This window comes from Sminthopsis crassicaudata, chromosome 4 (genome assembly GCF_048593235.1).
Source record: "Sminthopsis crassicaudata isolate SCR6 chromosome 4, ASM4859323v1, whole genome shotgun sequence".
Lineage (NCBI taxonomy): Eukaryota > Metazoa > Chordata > Mammalia > Dasyuromorphia > Dasyuridae > Sminthopsis > Sminthopsis crassicaudata.
In genome coordinates, this window is record NC_133620.1 from 276,740,668 (window position 1) to 276,763,270 (window position 22,603).

At 33.6% G+C, this 22,603-nt stretch overlaps 1 protein-coding gene across 3 annotated transcripts in view; it reads right to left on the reverse strand.

The window, feature by feature from the left end:
* UBR2 (ubiquitin protein ligase E3 component n-recognin 2) overlaps window positions 1-22,070 on the reverse strand; it is a 145,801-nt gene extending 123,731 nt beyond the window's left edge. Inside the window, exons 1-2 of one of the 3 annotated variants that reach the window (XM_074310891.1) lie at window positions 21,850-22,068; window positions 7,662-7,921 (exon numbers count right to left, since the gene is read on the reverse strand). In XM_074310891.1, the coding sequence (XP_074166992.1) occupies window positions 7,662-7,921; window positions 21,850-21,927 (338 nt within the window). In that variant the 5' untranslated portion in view covers window positions 21,928-22,068. Of the gene's footprint in view, window positions 1-7,661; window positions 7,922-21,849 lie in introns of all 3 variants that reach the window. The other 2 variants (XM_074310890.1, XM_074310892.1) reach the window with 2 other exon arrangements.
* Window positions 22,071-22,603: the final 533 nt, after the last annotated feature.

Sequence of the window (22,603 nt, forward strand, 5' to 3'; positions counted from 1 at the left end):
TCCAGGTACTTCTTTTACAGATGAATTTAATCATCTACAAAAGGAAAGGATTAGACTAGATGACCCCTAAGGTATCATCCATCTATGAAGTCTATTAACAATATATTTACAGAGTTGATAGCATAAAATATAGGAACTATATTGAGAATTCTTTTGTTAAGTTTAACTTCTTTTTTTTTGGGGGGGGGGATATGGACACAAAAACTCACCAGTATAGAGGGTTCCTAGTGAAGAAATTCCCTGGGCCAACAAATCATCTCTTAACTTAGGGTCTTAAAATATGGCTTAAGCCAATGAGAGATTAAAGGACTCGGCCAAAATCACAAAACTAGTATGTGTCAGAAATAAGATTTGATTCAAGTCTTTCTGACTCTAAAGTCAGTTCTCTATCTACTATATACCACACTAACTCTTAATTTGATTTAGACACAGTAAAATGAGAATGTTACAAAATATATAGCAAACAAAGAAAAAATATATAAAATATATCAGTTGAATATAGATGGATATAACTCCTTCAATAAAAGAACTACAAAACAGATTTTAAAATAGAATTCAATAATATATCTCCAGAAAAAGCATTCACTTTCCAAATAGTGACAGCTTCCTAAATTATAAGACAGAGGTTGGCTAAATAATTTCAAAGGCCTATACTATCTGTAAATCTTATTAATTCCTATGAAGATTTCAAATTGAAAGTGCCACAAAAAGTATTATGCCATATCTAGGTAAAACTGATACATTGATGATAGCTGATGATGTTGAATTAAAAAAAGAAAGCACTGAGAGATAAGTAAAATAAGTATATCATATTTAAAGATACCATTGAAAATAAGCATAAAATTGGCAAAAATGACAAAAGATAGAAATAGTCAATATTGGAGATCTATGGGAAGACATACACATTAACACATGTAGCTATGAATTAGTCCAACCAGTCTGGAAAGTAATTTGGAATTATGGTTTTTTTTCTAACACTGAATGAAATATACATACCCATAAGAAAGATCAAAGAAAGACAAGTCCCAAATACATAAAAATATTCATAGCAACATTTGGGGTAGAGAATTAGTAAAGAAGTGGAAACAAAGTAGGTTCCCATTGATTGGGAAATGGCCAAATTATTATATGTGAATAAAATGATATCTTACTGTACCTTAAGAAATGAACATAGGGGCATCTAGGTGGCGCAGTGAGTGGATAGAGCTCCAGCCTTGAATTCAGGAGGACCCGAGTTCAAATCTGGTCTCAGACACTTAACACTTCCTAGCTGTGTGACCCTGGGCAAGTCACTTAACCCCAGCCTCAGGGGGAAAAAAAATTAAAAAAAAAAAAGAAAAGAAATGAATATAAAGAATTCAAGAAAAGATGGAGAGACTTTTGTGAATTGATGCAGAATAAAGGAGAACCAGTAGAACAATACGCACAATAACAATACCAAAAAAAAAGAAATTATTTTAAAATTATAATGACTAAGCTTGGCACTAGATAAAGAATTGAAAAAATACATCTCCTTCCTTTCACTACAGAGGTGGAAGACAGTGAGTATTACATACTGTATTGTCACATTTGTCTGATTGTTGGCTGGTTTTTTTGATGAAGTATTTTATTCTCTTTCTTTTTAAATATTTGCTACAATGAATAGCTTTGTGGGGAAAGGGAAAAGGATATATTTAGAAATTAATGTGATAAAAACAAAAAGCAACAACAAAAATAAAACTTTTTAAAGAAAATACATTTGTCATTTTGGACATATTTGCATTAAAAATATAACAGCTTTGTTTGTAAAAAAGTCCAAATTTTTGCAAGAAATAAATAGAAAATTGCTGAAGCAGATTATACCATCCTTCTATCAGAACACATTTTAAACATGATTTATGGGTTATAGACTTGAACAAATCATTGAATAAAGAAGTTAAAGTAGAAAATATACATTTTTGAATTAAACATGGAATGTTCACAAAAACTGATTCTGTTCTTAGAGAAAAGTCCTAGGCAAATTTAAAAGGGCAGAAATTTTAAATGTTACATTTACAGATCATAATTCAAGAAGCATAGAATTAAACAGAAATGATATTCAAATCCAAAAGGGCACTTAAAAGTGATTTCTTAAAACTTTTCCTGTATTAAAAAAACTAATTATAAATATGTTAAAAGATTATTATCAAAACAACCACAAATGCTACATATCAAAAGGGCAGGTATATAGAAGAGAGCAAAGAAAGGTATGAAGAACACTAAATGTGCTAGGAGAGAAGAAGGAAGTCCAGTTTGATTACATCTGAGAGTGCATATGTAAAAACCCTAATATACAGTGTACCAAAGAGATATTCAGTCCTTCCAAAAGACTATAAATTCTTTGAGGCCAGAGACTACTAGTTTTCATGTTTGTATCTTCCCAATGCTAAGTATTGAATCCTTTAAAATGATAGAACTTAATAAATGCTTGTTAAATCTAACCTTAAAAAGTTTTTATGAGGGGCAGTTAGGTAGTGCAGTGGATAGAGCCTAGTCCTGAAGTCAGGAGGCCCTGAGTTCAAATATGATCTCAGACACTTAATACTTCCTAGCTGTGTGACCCTAGGCAAGTCACTTAACCCCAATTTCCTCAGGAAAAAAAAATTATAAAATGTAACTTGAGTAGTATAGTAAATCCAAAGAGAAGAATGACAATAGTAAGAGAAAGAGAAAACAAATGTCAGTTGAGTCTGCATGAACAAAGTAATTCTCCAAAGAAAAGAAGAAATAGGGAGAGTACTGAACATAAATTAATAATTTTTTTTAAAAAGATCCAATGAAATCAATGTATGGTTAGAAAAATATTTTGTAAAAGGATTAAGGAAAGTTCAAAATTAGAAACAAGAACGAAAGCAATTATAACACTTAACAGAAATTTATGCTAACAAAAATTTTAACAAAGGTGGCTTATTTTTAAAAATATAAAATGCTACACTAAAAAAACAATAAATAAATAACCTAATCTCAAAAGAAGAAATAAGGTTTTGAAAGAACTCCCTGGGGAAAAAAAAAAAAAAGATATCAAAACCAAGCCTGACAGATGAATTTTTCCAAAATTTCAAAGGATAAACAATTTCTGTTTTATATAGATTGTTTCTAAACATAATGACAACAGGTTTTCTGGTTCTCTAGGTGTTGCTGATTATGGTTTTAACCTTTAAATTTAACATAAATAAAGCAATAAAAGAAAATTATAGACTTGTATCATCAATAAAGGTGAAAAAATATTGAACTAACTGCTCACAAGAAGAATACTATCAAATATGTGTATATACTAAAAATATATGAATGATTCAACATAAGAAAAATAATATGATAAAAGTTCTAATTATATGAACACAGTGACAGATGTAAAATAAAAGTGTTTTCATAAAATATATCATAAGTCTATGGTTTTTTTTTTAAAAACCCAAAAGTATAAAAAAAGAATATTTTTCCTAATTAGATTAAAAATAAGTACAAATGATACCAAAAGCTAAGATTACATGGAATGGCTGGTTTTGTACTACTACTCTTTAAGATTTTATGCCAGAGCCAAACTTGTCATACTGAAAACTCAATGCCCTTTGTCAAATTAATATTAGTTAAACCATTTATAACTAAAATGCATTTCTTCCTCTTTTCCATCTTCTGGAAATTTTCTTCAGTGTTTCTCTATGAAGCTATGCTAAACATTCTCAAGTTGTGACAGATTTCTTCCTCATCAGTGTTTCTATAACACAAATTCTATGTATGTTTATGCTTTCTACAGAAGGTTAAACTTGAATTTTTGTTCTTGAAATTAGATGATTTAGGGGCAGTTAGGGTGGTACAATGGATAGAGCACCAGCCCTGCAGTCAGGAGGATCTCTGTTCATATCTGACATCAAACACTTAACATTTCCTGGCTGTGTGACACTGGGCAAGTCACCTAACCCCAAATGGCAGAAAGAAAGAAAGAAAGAAAGAAAGAGAGAGAGAGAGAGAGAGAGAGAGAGAGAGAGAGAGAGAGAGAGAGAGAGAGAGAGAAAGAGAAAGGGAGGAAGGGAGGGAGGAAAGGAGGGAGGAAGGAAGGAAGGAAGGAAAAAAGAAATTAGATTATTTTAAAATATCTGTTGAATCTTAATTAAAAGGAGAAACATTAGAGGCATTCACACTAATAACAGATGAAAAGAAAAGTTGTCCAGTTTTAACACATCTATTTAACAATTTTAGAAATTTTTGCTATAGCAAAAAAAAAAAAAGTTATGGAAAAGAAATGAAAGGATTTGGGCTATTAAAAGGTAAAAATATTCCTTTTTCAGATTACATGGATTTTCTGACTACATAAGGACTTACACATATTAACAAAGTCTGAAATAAACCCACAAAAAATTAACTATTTTTATACATCATTAACAAAAATCAGAAAATGTTGATACAAAGAGAAATGTCACAACAATAACCAAATTAATGAATATTTGTTCATAGAATAAGACATGAGGTCTAAATAAAGCCAATTTTAAATGATCTTGACAAGAAATTAATAATGGAAGCATATCCTCCTGCTCATAGCTAGGTTGAGCCTATATAAGTCTATTGACTTAAACATTAATATTTTCCAAACTAACTGACTCAATGGAATATTATTCAAGATGTCAATGAATAGCTTTCTAGAATCAGAAGACATTAAAAATTTTGTGAAAAAAAAAAAAACAAATAGGCAAGAATATCAAGGAGATGTATAGAAAAAAATATTAAGAGCAATGTTTTAGTCTAATCATTCTGGAAAACAAATCAGAATTATGGAAGAAAAGTCACTAAACTGTTCATTTTCTTTTGATTTAGCAATCCTATTACTGTCTATATATCCTGAGGAGTTGAAAAACAGAAAGCTTCCTCCCCTCATACATACCAGCAACAATTTTATTATAGCAGCTATTTTTGTGCAAGGGAAGGGGAGAAGTGTATGCCTATCAACAGGGAATAGCTGAACAAATGGTATTAAATTAATATTTAAAAAAACGATTATGTTATAAGAAACAATAAATACAAAGAATCCAAAAATATACAGGAAGACTTTATGAACCAATATGGAAACATGACAACTATTACAAGGTAAACTGTGGTTCAGTGGAAAGATTTGGAGACAGAAGACCTCAGTTCAAGTCCTAGCTTTCCTTTTTCAGCTTGGATCAGTTAGTTGACTTCTCTGGCTTCAACTATCCCATTTATAAAATGAGAGTTTGAACTAGGTGACCTCCAAAGTACCTTACAAATCTAAATTTATGATCTTATGACAATTATAATATGAACAAAAGGAATGTTAAAAAAAGGATTACTTATTCTAGTTATTCAGTTTGACTATCTCAGAGGACAGATAACACCCCAACTCTCTCAGGAAAGAAGTGCAAGACATTACATATGTTGCCACATACGGACATTGTGTCAATTTTAATTAACTATTTTTCTTTGTTACAAAGATGGCTGAAGGTAAGGAAGAGGGCACACTGGAAAACAGAATGTGGTACAAAAAACAAAAGACATTAATTAATTATTATTAATTAACTTATTTTATAGAAGAAAAAAAGACCAGAATGTGATTTACCCTACTATTATTTCAAAATACATTATAAAATAGTAATAGTCAAAATGACAAGATCATGATAAATAATAGGAAAATATATCAATGAAACATAATAAAGAATACAGAAAAGGAACAAAATATACTTCTGTATACAGAGGTCAGTGTTTGATAAAACATAAGATAATAAAACATTGGGGGAAAGAATCAGTCAATAAAATTGCTGAGAAAACTGCATAGCAGTTTGACAAAAAACAACTTTAGATTCATATTTCATAGCACATAAAACAAATTGAACAGTTGAATCACTATCAAAACATAAAAAGCCAAACCATAAATAAGAAAAAAATTAAACCTTTCAGTTTTAGAAGAAAGTATTAAAAAATAGAAGAAATTTTAGTGCTTTACACATGACAAATACTTCTTATTCAAAGTGAAAAGAATAAATGGGGAGGGAAAATTTCTAATCAATCTAATTCAAATTTACAACAGTAAAACTAATTCCCCAACGTAAAAATGGTTAAAGTGTTCACAGTAGTAAAGACAAGTTATTAAAAAGCACTTGAAAGACTGTTCATGCTTTCTATTGCAAAGGGAGATGCAAAGAAAAAAAATACTCTAAGATTCTACATTATATCCATTAAAATAACTTAAGATAGTAAATTCAATGCTGGCAGGGTTAAAGAGAAGCAATCATATTGTTACTTAGTAAGCTATATAAATTGGTGCAATCTTTTTGGAGAGCAATCTGGTAAAATACAGTGAGAGTCACAAAACAGTCCCTAATGATCCTATTTTTTGAGACACCCTAAGGATGCATTCAAAAATATTTAAAGCTACTCAAAGAGGGGAAAAAAATAAAAATTTATAAGGTCCATTGTCTGGGAAATACCTGAATAAACAATGTTATCTGATATTATTGTACAATAAAAACAACATGTAAAGAACATACAGAAATGTTATGATATATGAAATAATCCAAAGTGAAAAAAAACTTCAGAAAGACATAAAAAAGATTATACAAATGTAACAGCAACAAAAAATTTTTAAGAAAGAAAATGGAAAAGAGATAAGACAAATATACGTATTAAACTATTACTGTTAGTATTTTATCAAAGTTTATTTTTTAAATCAAAATGTAAAGTTTTGAATTTAAGGTCTTGATCTGAATTTTATTCCATATTTTATGTGTTCATAATAATTGAGACTATTATTAAGTTTATAACGAAAAATTATTTTTAAAAATGGGCAACAGCAAAACAAAAACAAAAACAAACCAAAAAAAAAAACAACCCTGAGCAGCTGTTATGCACAAAGTTGAATTAGATAAAGCAAAAGAAATGCTTTTATTTCTATACTTCAAAGCACAATTTAATGATAGCAGTTATAGATTATTTGAGAAATAGTAAAAAATAGGCTAGTAGGCCAGGAAACAAAACAAAAACAGAGTAACTCATTTTAAATAAAAGTAGGCATATCAAATACCCAAAGAAACAACTATTATTATAATGTAAATCTCAACAGTTCAAAAGTAAGCATTTCATATTTGTTTAATGTTTTTTTCTTATGGTAGTTAAAAATAGTTTCTTGGCATTTTAACCGTTTACATATGGACTCCAGACTCCTGTATTAGGCTGATATTACATAATTCTCCTTCATGCACTCTATGTTATTACCAAATTGATTTGCTATCCTCTAAACAAGACACTGCATTCCCCACCTCCAGCACAAGCTGGCCAACAGGACTGGAATGCATTTCTTCTTAACCACTGTGTCTTTGAAACCTGAGTTTCTCTAATCGCTCAGCCCAAGTGCTACTCTTTCCATCCCAAAACCTTTCTGCCTCTAGTTACTGCTCATTTTCTTCTCAAATGTTCTTGTATTTGATTATATGTATATAGTATTCCTCCAATTAATGTATATTCCACAAAAGCAGAGACTGTACTATCAGCATACACATAATAAGCATTTAGTTAAGTAAGTAGTTGTTATGAGGCATGTTTCAATTATTTTTTAAAAATAAGATATACATAAATAGAAGTAAAAATATTTAAATTTTCAAGTAAAATTATGTTAATATTTTAGGAGGAAGATGTGTTACCTGCAAGAGTACGTAGGCTCTCCTACTTTAAAAACACGACCACAAAGATGGGAAGGTTTGTTTGCTTGTTCAAGTTTTGGAAATCCAAATGCAGGATCTTCACCACAAAGATACCATTCCATGGGTCCCAACAAAACATGCTGTGCCAGCATATCTTCTCTCTGTGGAGCAGGATTGGGACCCCTACAATATATTTTGGGTACATAGTGGGCTAGATGCTGGTATACTTCTCTTGTGAGGTCAGTTGCTTGTAGCCATTTCTTAAAAAAAAAAAAAAGAAAGAAAGAAAAAAAAAAGGTCAAGTCAGAATACCTTAATAGTTTAAAAAAAAAAAAAAAAGGAAACTAATTACTTTTCATGTGAATTAAGTGCTGCTGATTGACTCTTTTAAAGATATATTTCAAATTTTCATTTAAAATTATTTTTTGATAGATCCATGTTTTTGTGATCAGTGTGAATATTCCTTTAGTGATACAAATTAAAATCCCATTTATTCTGGATAATTCTAGTTTTAGTCCTCCTCATAAATCCTCCACCAAACCATTATTAATTCTAATTCAGTTGTAGAACAGTTTTATTTTTAATAAGGTGAAAACAAATTTACTAAAATTGAAAAGAAAAGTCAGTTCTTAAAGTCATTGTTTCCTCCTTTCAATTTTTCATGTATTTATATTTGCTGGTAAACTGACACTATAAGTGGAATGAAAAGATTCAGCCTTTGATTCTAGCTCAATCCCTTCAATGCTCTAAGCACTAGCTTCTTCATTTATATAATGAAAATAATAGTCCCTGAACTACCTCACCCATAGGATTATTTTGAGGAAAGTATTCTTTTTTTTTTTTTTTTGAAAGTGCTCTTTAAATTTGTAACATTATTCTAAAAGGTAATTTGTTCTGTCTTAATTCTATTTTGTATGCTCCATCTCTCCAATTCTATCATTCCTCCACAACATTTTCAGGAACTTGACTTTCTCTATCTTCATACTATATCTTGAATAGAAATCAAACCAATTTTGGCACTTCAAACATGAAAAAAAAAAGCTGCTAAATTGCTTTTTCTAGTACTAAAATTGAGTTAATGCAACTAACAATTCATTACTGGGCAGTATTTATGCACAGAAAACACTTTGAAACATTTCGAAGAGAATTAGTTTGTTATCAAAATTGTCCACTAATTATGTTACAGCATAATAATATTTACCTGGCACAAAAACAGCAATATTTAATTATGAGACTATTTCTAAATTTCTAAATGAAAAGCAGAATATCTAATTTTAATAACAAAACTGTAATAACTTGATATTACTCCCACTTGCCATTCCCCCACCCTATCATAATACTATTAGTAATCTTTGTCCAAGGTCAATGCTAGTATTATAAATAGACTATACAATTACATTTTTTTTTCTTCCACTTCTCCGGAAGTTTGTACAACTAAGGATAAAAAGTATTTTTACAAAATATTTTACCACCTGCAAAGACTGAAAATTTTTCACTGAAATAAGAGATTAAAATTAGTAAACAGTTCCTAATTCTGAGTTATAATCAAAATCAAACAATTGTTGGCACTAGGAATATATCTAAGTGAAAGTTAAGTTCTAAAGATTAAAAAAATTTTTTTCTTCCTAGCCAATTTCACATTTTAAGTGAAACTTAAGAATTCTATTAAGTCTTGGGTTTTGTTTTTTGTTGTTGTTTGAATGGATCAGGACTTGTATCATCAGGGTAAGAGTTCTCTGTGGAAAAGAAAGTAACTGTTTTATAATTGTTCTTTAACTTATGTTCCTAGAAAGTTGCTTGAGTTTGTTACCAATGAAATGGCTAATCAAAACCACAGAGTACCAATGATGAAGCATGCTACACATCTTCTAAAAAAATGAGGCAATAGACTCAAGTTGAAACATGACATATACATCTTGGGACATGACCAAAGTGAGAATTTGTTTGCTCAACTATGTGTTATGTTACAAGAGTTTGGGATTTTTTGGATGTTTCTATTTCCGATTTTGTTTTATTGTTATTTTAACTGACAGAGGAAGAGGTAGAAAGGAGAAAAAATATGCTTTTTAATTTAAAAGAAATTAACAATTTTCTTTTAATTACAAAGTTGCTGGGATATTGAGAGGTCAATTAAGTTGAAAATTATACAATTGGTATATAGTAAAAATAAGACTTTAATTCAGATTGATGTGGACTCTCTACTACGCCAGTTGTCTCTGAGGTTAACATGTCATAAAAATGGAATGCAAATTAATTCAAAGGAATTTATCATTTAGACAGGTTAAGTTGATGATTTTATCTCCTAAATGTAAATCTATCTTTCCTAAACACCTTTTAATTTTGTTAAACCTTTCAACCTACAGTATATTTCTAGAAGCCTCAAGGATCTTTTGGATCCTGTCCTTTGGAATTGCTGGGCCTAAGTTAAAAATATATCTATCTATACCTTAAGCTCAGATATGAAAATAGGAACAAATAGAGTAGCCAACAGTCAAGTCATGTGATCAGTTACTAATAAATCAATAAGTAAACAAAATATGTAATCTATTAGGTAATTATTTTTACTAGAACTAGTTTGTTCAGGAACAAACTTCAGGTTTCACAGCAAGTAAAAGTAGAACAAAAGCTCTTCTTAAAAAGGAAAAAAATCAGATGTTTTTAATACACTACTGGCAAAGAATAACATGCACAGAAAAGAATAAATATTAAGAATTACGATTGAAAAAATCTCCTAACAATCCTAAAAAGTTATCAAATTTCTTGATATATGATATATGTGAAAAATAGGAATGAATAACTTCTTGTTTTTCCTTCATTTTATGGTCTCAAATCTTATGAAAAGAGTCTTTTTTAACAGTTATTTTAATTCCAGGGAGGAAAGTGATGAAGTTACCTAAAATCACTATTGTAGCTTAATGATGCTATTGACCAGGGAAGGTCAAACCTATTCTTGGATAATTTAAAAAAACAAACAAACAAAAAAAACAGTTCAGGTTAAATAAATGTTTCAGTTGATGAAATACAAATCAAGACTACAAACCATTCTCTCAATATTCAGTTTTAATTATGTAACATTTCACTGTAATATTAAGATTTTTTAAAGTATCAGAACTAAGACAAGTTTCTTTTTTCCAATAAAGATAAAAAAATTCTGGAGGGGGTGAATTATACTTTAAGTTCTGACCTTTCCCTTGTTCTCCACCATACAAAGGGGCCAACATTTGACACCTTTATAAATATATGTAAAACCATACTATGCTTACTTCTATTTATTAGTTCTTTCTCTGAAGGTAGATAGCATAGGTCCCTCTTTTTGATCCAACTATTAATAATAGTCAAAATAACTTGATGGCTCATATTTGTTACTGTATAGATTTCTCTTGGTTCTGGTTATTTCACAAGTCATTATTTCATGCAAGTCTTTTCATGTTTTCTAAAATGAACCAGCTCATCATTTCTTACAGCACAGGAATATTCTCCATAACACTAACATAACACTATTTGTTTAGCCATTCCCAATTAATTAATTCATTTACTTATTTATTTTTGCTGAAGCAATTGGGGCTAAATGACTTGCCCAGGATCACACAATTTTGGAAATATTAAGTGTCTGAGGCTAGATTTGAACTCAAGTCCTCCTGACTTTAGGGCTGATGCTCTATCCACTGTACCACTTAACTGCCCCCAGAGCCATATTTTAATAAAGAGTTAAAAATCAAGTAACAGCTAGAAAAATGAACAACAGAAAAAGATTCTGATCATAGAAAGTTATTATGATGACAAGGAAAATTAAGACACATTCAAGAAGATAATTAAGTCAAAGCACCTACATCCAAGAAAAATATGAAATGGTCTCAGGCCATGGAAGAACTTAAAAAGGATGGTAAGAATGGTAAAAGAAAAATTGGGAAGAGAAATAAGAATGATGCAAGAAAATCATGAAAAACAAGTTAATAATTGGTTAAGGAGACAGACTAGGCCAAATGGTAAAGGAAATACAAAAAGTCAATGAGGAGAAGAATATTTTAAAAAGCAGAATTGGCCAAATGGAAATGATATAAGAGAAACAGAGTGGGAGGTTTCGGGGAAAGGTAAAAAAAGGCTCCTTAGAGAATAAAGGATCATGAATTTCTAAACAAAAGAAATTCATGTTTCTTTTTTTTTCTTATTATACCTTTTTATTTACAAAACATATGCAAGGGTAATTTTTCAACACTGACCCTTGCAAAACCTTCTGTTCCAAATTTTCCCTTCTTTTCCTCCACCCCCTCCCCTAGAAGTATTCCAATACATGTTAAAATATACACTAAATCCAATATATGTATACATATCCATATAGTTATTTTACTGCACAAGAAAAATTGGATCTAGAAAGAAAGAAAAAAAAAAAAAACCAACCCTGAGAAGGAAAACAAAAATGCAAGCAAATAAAACAGAAAGTGTGAAAATGCTATGTTGTAGTCCATACTCAGTTCCCACAGTCCTCTCTCTGGGTGTAGATGGCTCTCTTCATTACTGAACAATAGGAACTGGCCTAAATCAATTCATTGTTGAAGAGAGCCATGTCCATCAGAATTGATCATTATATAGTCTTCTTGTTGCCATGTGTAATGATCTCCTGGTTCTGCTTGTTTCACTTAGCATCTAAATCTTTCCATGCCTCTCTGAAATCATCCTGTTGGTCATTTCTTACAGAACAATAATATTCCATAATATTCATGTACCATAATTTATTTAGCCATTCTCCAATTGATGGGCATCCATTCAGTTTCCAGTTTGTAGCCACTACAAAAAGGGTAGCCACAAACATTTTTGCACATGTGTGTCCCTTTCCCTTTTTTAAGATTTCTTTGGGATATAAACCCAGTAGTAACGGCTGGATTACAGTTTGATAACTTTTTGAGCATAGTTCTAAATTGCTCTCCAGAATAGTTGGATTCATTCACAGTTCCACCAACAAAGTATCAGTGTCCCAGTTTTCTCACATTCTCTCCAACATTCATTGAAATTCATGTTTCTTAAAATTAGTTCCAACTAGTTGCCACAATTGCTGTTTTCTTCAACTTACTTTAAGTTAGGATTACAAGGTGAGAACTCAGGACTTTTATTTATCCTGACAAGGACTTATTCTGAGCCTTCAGAGGAGCTAGCCAGGACCTTCATACTTTAACATTTAATATCTCTCATTTCATCAATGTGAGCACATCTTCAACTGAAAGATTCCACTGGGCTTACTTGCTTTAGCAAAAAAAAAAAAAAAAAAAAATCATGTAGTAGACAAGCTTCTGTTTCTGAATTTTTTCCAACTTGCTATAGAACTTGCCAGAATGTGTTCCATTGGTATCACTTTCAAGAACTCAGAGCCACAAGGTAAAATAACACAAAATAGATGTCATTTGGAAAAATCCTGTTAACATGTGTTAATTTTTTAAAAATAGGACCCTAAATTAGTTTTATGTCTATATTGGAAGCAACTAATGAGGAAAGTAAATCTAAACAAAAATAATTCTTACTACAGGAGTTACCATCACATCATACTTATAAGACTGGATTTCTTCTTCTAATAGTATGATCTAGCCTCTGGGGAAAAGAAGTAAAGCTCAAAATAGTTCTAGTAAGACTCTTAAAAATCATCTCTCTAGTCTCAGACTACCAGGATACAAATAACCTATCCTCAGATAGCATAGGAACATCTATACACCTCTATGCAAGGGTTGAAAATTATACCTTCTTTGTCATTACCACTTCCTGCAAGATTTGAGCTGTCAAAAAAATACATGAAACCGATACATTACAAAAATTAAACTATATTCAACAGAAAAACATATGATCATAGAAAATAATTTTTAACTACCCCTAACATCTATCTTACTCTGATGCTTCTTCATGGCATTGAAATGATAAGCAGAGTACAAGCTCTGGCAGACCCTAATAATTGGGAAGGCTTTCAGTATGGGCTTGTTGGTATGTCTGTCTCCCAAGGACCAAGCAAGGTAAGTTCAGAAATGCTCATAACTAACTTATGACAAAGTGATGAATTTTGGCCATTGCAACTCTTAGAAATCATCTACTAAGTCATAAAAGCATCTCACATTGCATCAATGGCTGTCACCCATGCCAATAAAAAGACTATCCTTTAAATAATAAAACCAAGTAAAATGTTGGTAAATGTTCCTTGATTTATCCATCCTCTTCAATAATCAAAGCAGCTGTCTTCCTAGGCCGCCCGTAAGACCCCACTTTGTCCCACTATAACAAAGGAAAAAAAATATTGTTATGCATTTATCCAAATAATCATTAGTTGCTCTCACATACTATTTTGTACTGTTAAGAAAGGATAAAAGCTCTTTGCAAACAGTTTCTGTTATTACAGTTTGTATGGTACTGTTTCTTAAAATAATAATCATCTGAATTTATTTAATGAAGTTTTTGTGAGAAAACAGCTCAAAACAAATTTACATTAGGAAATGTGTTCTCTAAGAAAAGGATATGAAAAGAATTTATAAATAAAAACATCGACTACAAATGCTAAGGCGCAATAGAGCAGTAGCCTTGGAGTCAGGAGGACCTGATTTCAAATCTAACCTCAGACACTTAATACTAGCTAGCTGTGTGACCTTGGGCAAGTCATTTAATCCCAACTGCCTCCCTCCCCCCACCAAAAGAAAAAGATTATATATGTTAAGGGAAGAAGGAAGTATATTCTCCTTTTGCATTCCGTTTGTAATATGAAAAAAAATTCCATCAGTATAGTACTTCAAGTTTTACAAATACCTTTCACAGGATCATAGATTTATAGCCAGAAGGGCTCTTATCAGCCATCTGTCCAATCCTTTCATTGTACAGATGAGAAAACTGAGGTCCACTGAGGAAAAATAACTTGCTCAATGTCAAAGAGCCAGGATCTGAATCCCAGTGTACTTGAACTCCAAAATTCGACCTTCTCACACTCTATCCCACTGCTTTCTCCTAATAGCCCTATAAAATAGGTAGTTTGAGTATTACTTCCTTCTACAGATAAACAAAGGTCTAGAGGCTGACTTGTCTACAGTTACACAATAAATGTCAGAGAAAAGACTTGAACACAAATTGCTGATTCAAAGACCAGAAGTGTTTCTGCTATAGGAATGTACATCAGTATTTTTAGAATGAACTATAAAATCAGCTGTAAAATCAACTATAAATCATTACCTTTGAAAAATTTCAGAGGAATTCAAAAAAATTAATTCCAATTATGGAAGTTTACTTTTTTCTAAGGCAAATCCTTAATACTTAAAAGCAATAACTATAAGCTATAAACAGCTAATTGTGGCATTATATTCAAACTTGTTGATACAAGAAATGTAGACATATAGAGTAGGTCTGGGACATCCACACCTGCTGTGAAAACAATTCTGCCAAGAAAAAAAAATTAAAAATTGGAAATAGAGGAATGGGACATTTTTGTAATTATATTAAAGTGCAATATATTAAAGAGTAACCTTAGAAATAAATTTAGAAGTTATGCTAATCAAAAGAAAGCAGTGACAAGTCAAGAAATATTTATTAAATGCTTACTATGTGCTAGGAACTGAGCTAAATATTGAGAATATAAATACAATACAAAGAAAGAAAGAAAGCCCAAGACAAAGAAGATATATAAACAGAAGCTGAAATATAAGCGGGAAGACAGGAGATCCAGGACACAGCATGGTATCTGACAGTAAGGAGTAGAGTCTGGAAAAGAATGAATTTAGAGGCAGCAAGGTATAGTATACAGGATAAAATGCAAGGCTTGGAGTCAGAAAGATCTGAATTTGAATTTCACCTTAGACCCAAATAGTTGTGTGATTAACTGCTATGTACCTCAGTTTCCTCATCTATAAAATGGGAAAAACATCAGCCACTTTAAAGGGCAGCTATAGGAATCAAATGAGTTAATATATTTAAAAGAGTTTTGCAAACTTTAAAGCATTATATAAAAGCAAGCTATTATTATTTTTGTGGTTATTGTTATTAGATGGCTGGCCTGGACTCATTCTCTAAAGTGAATGTTCTGAGAGGAAACAGCCAATCAGAGGAAGACTACAGGGTCAGAGTGTACTTCTAAGATAAGAAATCCAGAAGTAGAGCAAACTTCTTGCATGAAGAATCTTCTATAGCACCATAGAGAAAATCCAGAATCAGTGATAGAGCCCAGTTCCAAATCCAAAGCCCTTTGGGCTTGTGTCCCAGAACACAGGCTTCTCTGGGTTTCCTTGCAGGACTGGTCACAACATCCAGCCTGTATTCTTGAACTCCAAGAGATAGATGGGATCTCTGATAAGCAGAAGATCATTCCTGCTCATATAATGTTAGGCACACTTTAGGAAAAGCAATGTTTCCAGTCATTTGATATAGTTATAGATTAAAGATAAGGAATGAGAAGATAAGACTAGTGTTCATTAGTTACAATTTCCAATGATAATGTGATTCCAACCAGTCACCAGCTATACTTTTATAACACGTTACTTGCTTACTTGCCTTTCTTCCTATGTAACTATTTAATAGAAATTTAATTTCAAACCTATAGACTTATTTAGTCCTACAATAGCACCAACATGAAAACTATTATTAATAAAAATTTCATTAATTCATTCTAACTTGAGGGGGAAATCTAACTTTAAAGTCAGACTTGGAGAATATTGTGAAAAGTATTCTACTTCATTACCATCCATTACATTCAGTGACCTACTCAAGTTTCTTTAGTCATAACAATGGAAAGCAGTCCCTGACATGTTCCCCTAAATTCAATACAACAAACACTTATTAAATACCCACCCAGACATGGGAATGTTTTAGGCACTGGTGATGCAACAAAAATGAAACAATCCCTGTGGTCAAGCAATTAATATCTTAATGGAATGATTACAATATACATACAGATAAGTGTGCATATATAAGTAGGAAATAAAAGTAGCAAAAAAAAATATTCTGGGAAACATGATGTGTTACACACACACACACACACACACACACACACACACACACACACACACACACACACACACATTCTCTCCTTCCCCTTCTCCCCAATAGCTTGGAGACTCAGGTAAGGCTTGGTGGGGAAATAGGCACAGATGAAAAGGGCAAACATCTTAGGTGGGGGAAGAGTCTTTATGTCGGAAGGTAGGAAATTAGTCTAATTTGGTTGGAATACAGAATATAGGAAGGGGAATAATGTGAAATAAGGTTAGAAAGGTAGAATGGTACCAGAATATGGAAGATCTTCAATGCCGGGTTATTTTGCACTTAGAGTATATTTAAATTTTCCTTTTTATCTTAGAAAATTTAGGGAACCACTAATGGATTTTGAAGGCAGAGTACCATGGCCAGACTCATGTTTTAGGAAGATGAAACTGGTAATAATATGAAAAACAGATTGGAGATGCAAGAGACAAGACACAGAGGAACCCATAAGATGACTACTATATTAGTCTAAGTGACAAGCAATGAAGACTTGAAGTAGAATTGTAGCTATCAGATCATAAGATCTTTGATTTAGAACTAGAAGAGACTTTGGAATTTGTGTATTCCAGCCCTATCATAAGTAAATTTAAAAAAAGAGAGAGATAGGAAAGAGAAATTATGTAGAAGGAAGCAAACTGATTAGATCAGGAACCATACCAAATGACTCCATGTTATTAATTTGAGTTGACTAAGATGAAGAGTGTAACCCCTTCAAGCTTGACAATAGATTGGGTTCTGATTCTCACACTTCCACTTATTAACCTGTGTGACTTTCAGCAAACAACTTAACCTCTCTAGATCTGTTTCCAACTAGATAATTTTTAGGGTCCTTTCAATTCCAAATTCATAATGATGGTGCCCTCAGAAATGATACTTATTTTGTGCTTTAAGGTGTGAAAAGTACTTTATATGCATTAATTAATTTATGCCCAACAAGCCACAAAAGGATCAGCAAAATCAAGTAATTTATAAGCTAGTAAAATTAGGGTTTGAACCTACTCCTAGACCTTTGCTCATACCAAGTCAGCTCTTTTGCTAATATACCAATAAGAAAGTTAAGACTTAATATATAGACTTGGACACAGATTATTAGTTATTCCAGCATCAACCTAATTTAGTCTTATTAGGCTAGCCACCAGGCAATGATTTTTTTTTTCCAATTACAATTTACAAAGACTAATCAAAGTTTAGAAGAATAAGTATCTGGATCGGTGAAGGAAGACAAAAATCACAATTCCTTTAAGTTAACTAAGAAGTACATAATTCTATTAAAAAGGCAGCAAGAGATACTAGAATCAGCCTTTGAATGAAGACCTGGATTCCAATTCATGCCCTGACACAAATGCTAAGACCCAAAGAGGCAGAATAGTAGATGATTTTCATCAGAGGATGGGCCCCCCAAAAATAAATAAATAACTCTCAGATGATTGGGGGAGGCAGGAAGAGACGGATTGTACATTATATAACTCATTTTATCTTTCAATAATTATCATAGACACTGCTGAATCAGTGAACATGCAGAGCCAACTTCATTGTTAACCTTCAGGTCTCAGAGCAAACATTTCTTTCTTCTTTACATTATGAATTTGTTTAGTAGTGGCTCACTTTAACCCATTTAAAAAGTAACATGATGATAAATATATATTTTGTACTGTGTACCAGTTTCTGGTCCCAAAGAAAATGTGAGGATTTAGTTTCTAACTCTTTTAGATGTACTTTCTGTTTGGAATCCATTGAAGAATTGCATTAAGCCTATGAATACCTACAGATTATATATGGAAAATGAGACTTAAAAATAATTTACTGTTTGCCTCTCTCTATATATCAATGCATATCTATCTATCTATACACACACATATATATGCTATATATATAAAAAGACATGGCACTGAATTTTTAAAAAGTAATTACAAAAGTAAAATTATTTTGGAAAGTTTGCACTATAAAAAAATTTTAATTCAGTGAACTCCAAACTAATGACTTTGGGTTGCAATTCCTTTGATCTCTCAATCAGTGTAGTACTACAGTCTATTGAACTATATGTTCTTAGAAGCCTGGGATTCTACTACAGATTTTCTTACTAGTTTTCTACTATAATCTCACTATTTCATCCAATTCAATAAATATTTGCCTAACCTTATTTTGTGCAGAACATTTTGGCAGATAGGAAAAGATACAAGATTTTATAAATCAGGATCCCTATCTTCACGAAACTTATAATCTAATCGGTTGATAAAAGCGAGCTATAAATAATATAAAATAACAAGTATATTAGATAGGCACAAATATACATTAGACATATTAAATATACAGAAAACAATACTACTGACTGGGAAAGGGAAATTAGGGAAGGTTTCATGGGGGTGATATTTTAGTTTAGGTTTAAGGCAATAGTGAGATTTTTGAAAAGAGGCATAAAATAACCACATATATGCAATAAGATTGTTTTTCTGACATTAAAGGTGGATTAGAGGAGGAAAAGAGAATACCTTTAAAATGGTATTGCAATTATAATTCAAAAAGAGATATGAAAAGATACTTTCAACTCCTTCTTGGAAGTGGACAGTATGCAGATGTTGTACATGTTTTCAGAATTTTCAATATATTCATCAGCTGTCCTAATTTTTACTTATTCTTTTTCTTTCTTTTGTCTTTAAAAAATATTTGTTATATGAGATGGCACTCTAGGAGTAGGGGAGTATTATGAGAATGTTAAAAACAAAAAGACATCAATAAAAACATTTTTCAAAAAAAGAGAATTTTAATATTCCAGGGAAGTGGTAATAAAGGCCTGCATAAAGACAATAGCAGAAATTGGAGAGATGTTAGGGAAGCAAAACCATAGCTCTAAAGCTGGAAGAAACCTTAGTTTTATCTAGTTCAATTCAACTGTTTCATTTTACAGATGAGAAAACTACAGTCATCAAGTATCTAAAGAATGGGTCAACTGTAGATAGAATACTTTATCCATATAGTTTCATTATTTATTAATTGAAGGTTGTTCCCATTTTGTTTACATGAATCAACACAGAATACAGCAAAATCTAGGCTAAGGTTTTCTAATCTTTAAATATTGAGTGGATGTTACAAGTCAGTATAAAGTAGATGAAAGCAAAGCCTAACCAAACAGTTCTACACTATAGTTAAAAAGACCGAAGACAAAACATTCTTGACTCTTTGGGGAAAATTGATACACAGATGCAACATATCAGTAAATTAAGTTCCAATTACAGATCTTTCTGGTACCTCCTTCTAATCCCTTTCCTTTTTCCAGTCAAATTCACTTCAGTCTACTCTCCCATTCACAGAGAACTTCTAAGCATTTATTTAACAGTAATATCCCCTCTCCCTTTCAAATATAGCCATCCATAAGTTCACAGGTCATTCAAGGCAAACAGTAGCTTTAAAAAAAAAAAAAAGATCTGGAGCCCTGGAGATGGCACCTATGCCAAGGGATCATTGAGAAACTAAAGTTATTTTCAGCTTTATTTAGAGGCAAACTAGATGATTAGCTCTTAGCACTTCTGCTTGTTCTAAAAAGATTTCACTAGAGAAGAGATGTCATATATTCTTTAAAGGCAATTTTAAATTGTTAATTTTTACTGCCATTAAACACACACACACACACACACACACACATACAGGACAGTTCTATGGTTCCATCAGACACAGTTGTGTTTAAAAATCAAAAGAATGGTTTACTATAGAGATATCAAACTGTTAGCCCTGAGACCACCAAAACTCCCTATATTAAAATGTCATTAAGAAATGTTTAATAAAATAAATAAAAATATAATACAAAATAGAGAACATAAAATAATTAATTTGTAGTTTTTTCTATGTCAATATTCATTTCTATTTGAGTTTGATCCTACTGTCATAACTCTTCCTAATGTCGCTAAAAGCCCAGCGAATATAGTTCCAGGTCTAAAAGACTCATCTCATACAAACCTGGCTGCTTACTACCTGTGTTACCCTGTTTGTCTCAGTTCCCTCATCTGTAAAATGAGGTGGAGAATGGCAAACCGCTCCATATCTTTGCCAAGAAAACCCCAAGTGAGGTCATGAATTGGACACCACTGAACAACAAAATGAAGACAGTGAACATCCTATTGCACTTGTGGATCTGCTACTCAATAAAAGTGACTTTTTTCAAGGAAAAGGAGGGGAAAGGATGAAGGGAAAGAGGAATTGAAGAGTAAGGAAGTAGAAAGGAAGAGAGAAAAAGGAGAGATTCAGAGAAAGGAGATGGGGAAGAAGAGAAAAGGAGAAACGGAGAGAGAAAAAGAGGAAAAGTTGAAAATAGTGGAAAGAAAAGAGAAGAGGGAAAAGAAAAGGGAGGAAAGAGAAAGGGAAGAGAAGAGGAAAGAAAAAGAAGGGAAGGGAAAGGGGGAAAAAGCAAGAGGGAAGGAAAAGGGAGAAGGGGAAGAAGGAAGAGAGAAAAAGGAAATAGGAGAACGGGAAAGAGAGGAGGAGGAGAAGGAAGAGAGGAAAAAGGGAAGGTGGGGAAGGGAAAGAGAGAAAGAGGGAGGAAGAAGGGAAAGGGGGGAAAGGAAAAAGGGGGAGAGGAGAAAAAGGAGAGACAGACACAGACAGGTAAAAGGGGGGGAGAGAAAGAATGCGTTGGGGGAGGAGAGGGGCACAGAAAAGAAAGGGAGAACAAGAGGAGAGAGAAGACAGGAGAGAAGATAGGGGAAGAAAGGAAGGAGAGCGAGCCTGCTCTTTTGTCCCCACTCGGTGGAACAGATTTCAGGACACTTCCAATGAATGCGGAATGACAAGTGGGGGTGGGAGGCGGGCGTCAGATGTTACAATTGTTTACATGCTCCTCCCAGAGACTAGCTGCCTCTAGATGACACTCCACAACCTGGAGAGGACGATCTTTCCAAAGTTGACAAAAAGATTCAGAGGGAAGAAGCAGCCGGGGCTGCCGGCCCCTAGGGGACAGGGGACAGTTTGTGGGGGAAGAGTCAGTGCCCCGGCGTGTTCGCTCGGCCCCGGCCTGAGCAGGAGAGAGGGAGAGAAGGGTGCCAGACAGCTGGGTCACGATGAGACGGCCCGAGTGGGGCTGCTCTCTGGGGCCGTTACCCCGGAGAGCTGAAGGACCAGACTGCCAGGAGCGGCCTGGCGGCTCCTTCCACCCCACTTCCAGACATTCCGACCACCGCTCACGGACCGTCCTCCGGGCCCCGGAGCTTACCCCCGCGGTCTCCTCAGCGGAACATTCCAGCAAACTCCGGTCAATGGCCTGCACCTCCGGCTCCAGCTCCGACGCCATCTTCTCTTTTCTGGCCTCCGCCTCCGCCTCCGCCGCCCGCCTCCTTCAGTCCCCGGGGCTGCGGCCGACACCCCCGCCTCAGGCAGCTCCGCTCCCCGGAACCCGCCGGGGGAGAGGGGGGAAAGGGAAGGGGGGAAGGGAAAAAGGGGAGGGGGAAGGGGAGGGGGAAGGGGAGGGGAGGGGAGGGGGTTGGGCAAGGAGGAAGGGTAAAGTGAAGGAGGGGTGGGAAGCAGACTAGGCGACCCGGGACGGGAATCGGGATGGGGACGGGGGTGGGGGAAGCCCTTGGTTCTGCCTCCTGGGATTCAGCGGCACGTCACCGTCTCTCAGTGCCCGGGAAAGGACACGGCAGACCCCGGGGCCTAGCGAGCAGATCTTCTCTATCGCGTCCCAAAGCGGGGAAGGGGCAACAACACCATGGAGAGCGAGCAGGGCACTGTGGGCATTGTAGTCTTCTCCCCGGGGCTGCCGGAAGGGAGGTGGTGCTGGCCGACGAACCACAAAGGCATTGTGGGAGTTGTAGTCCGACTTTCGAACTCGAGTGCAGGGAAGGTTAAAGTAGGGAGGGAGTTGAAGGCGTGGAATTTGCTACGAAGAAGTTTTGCTGAAGAGCCACAATCCTGCACAATCCCCCACACATTGTATTTACCTTGTCTGTAGTCTGAGTTTATTTACC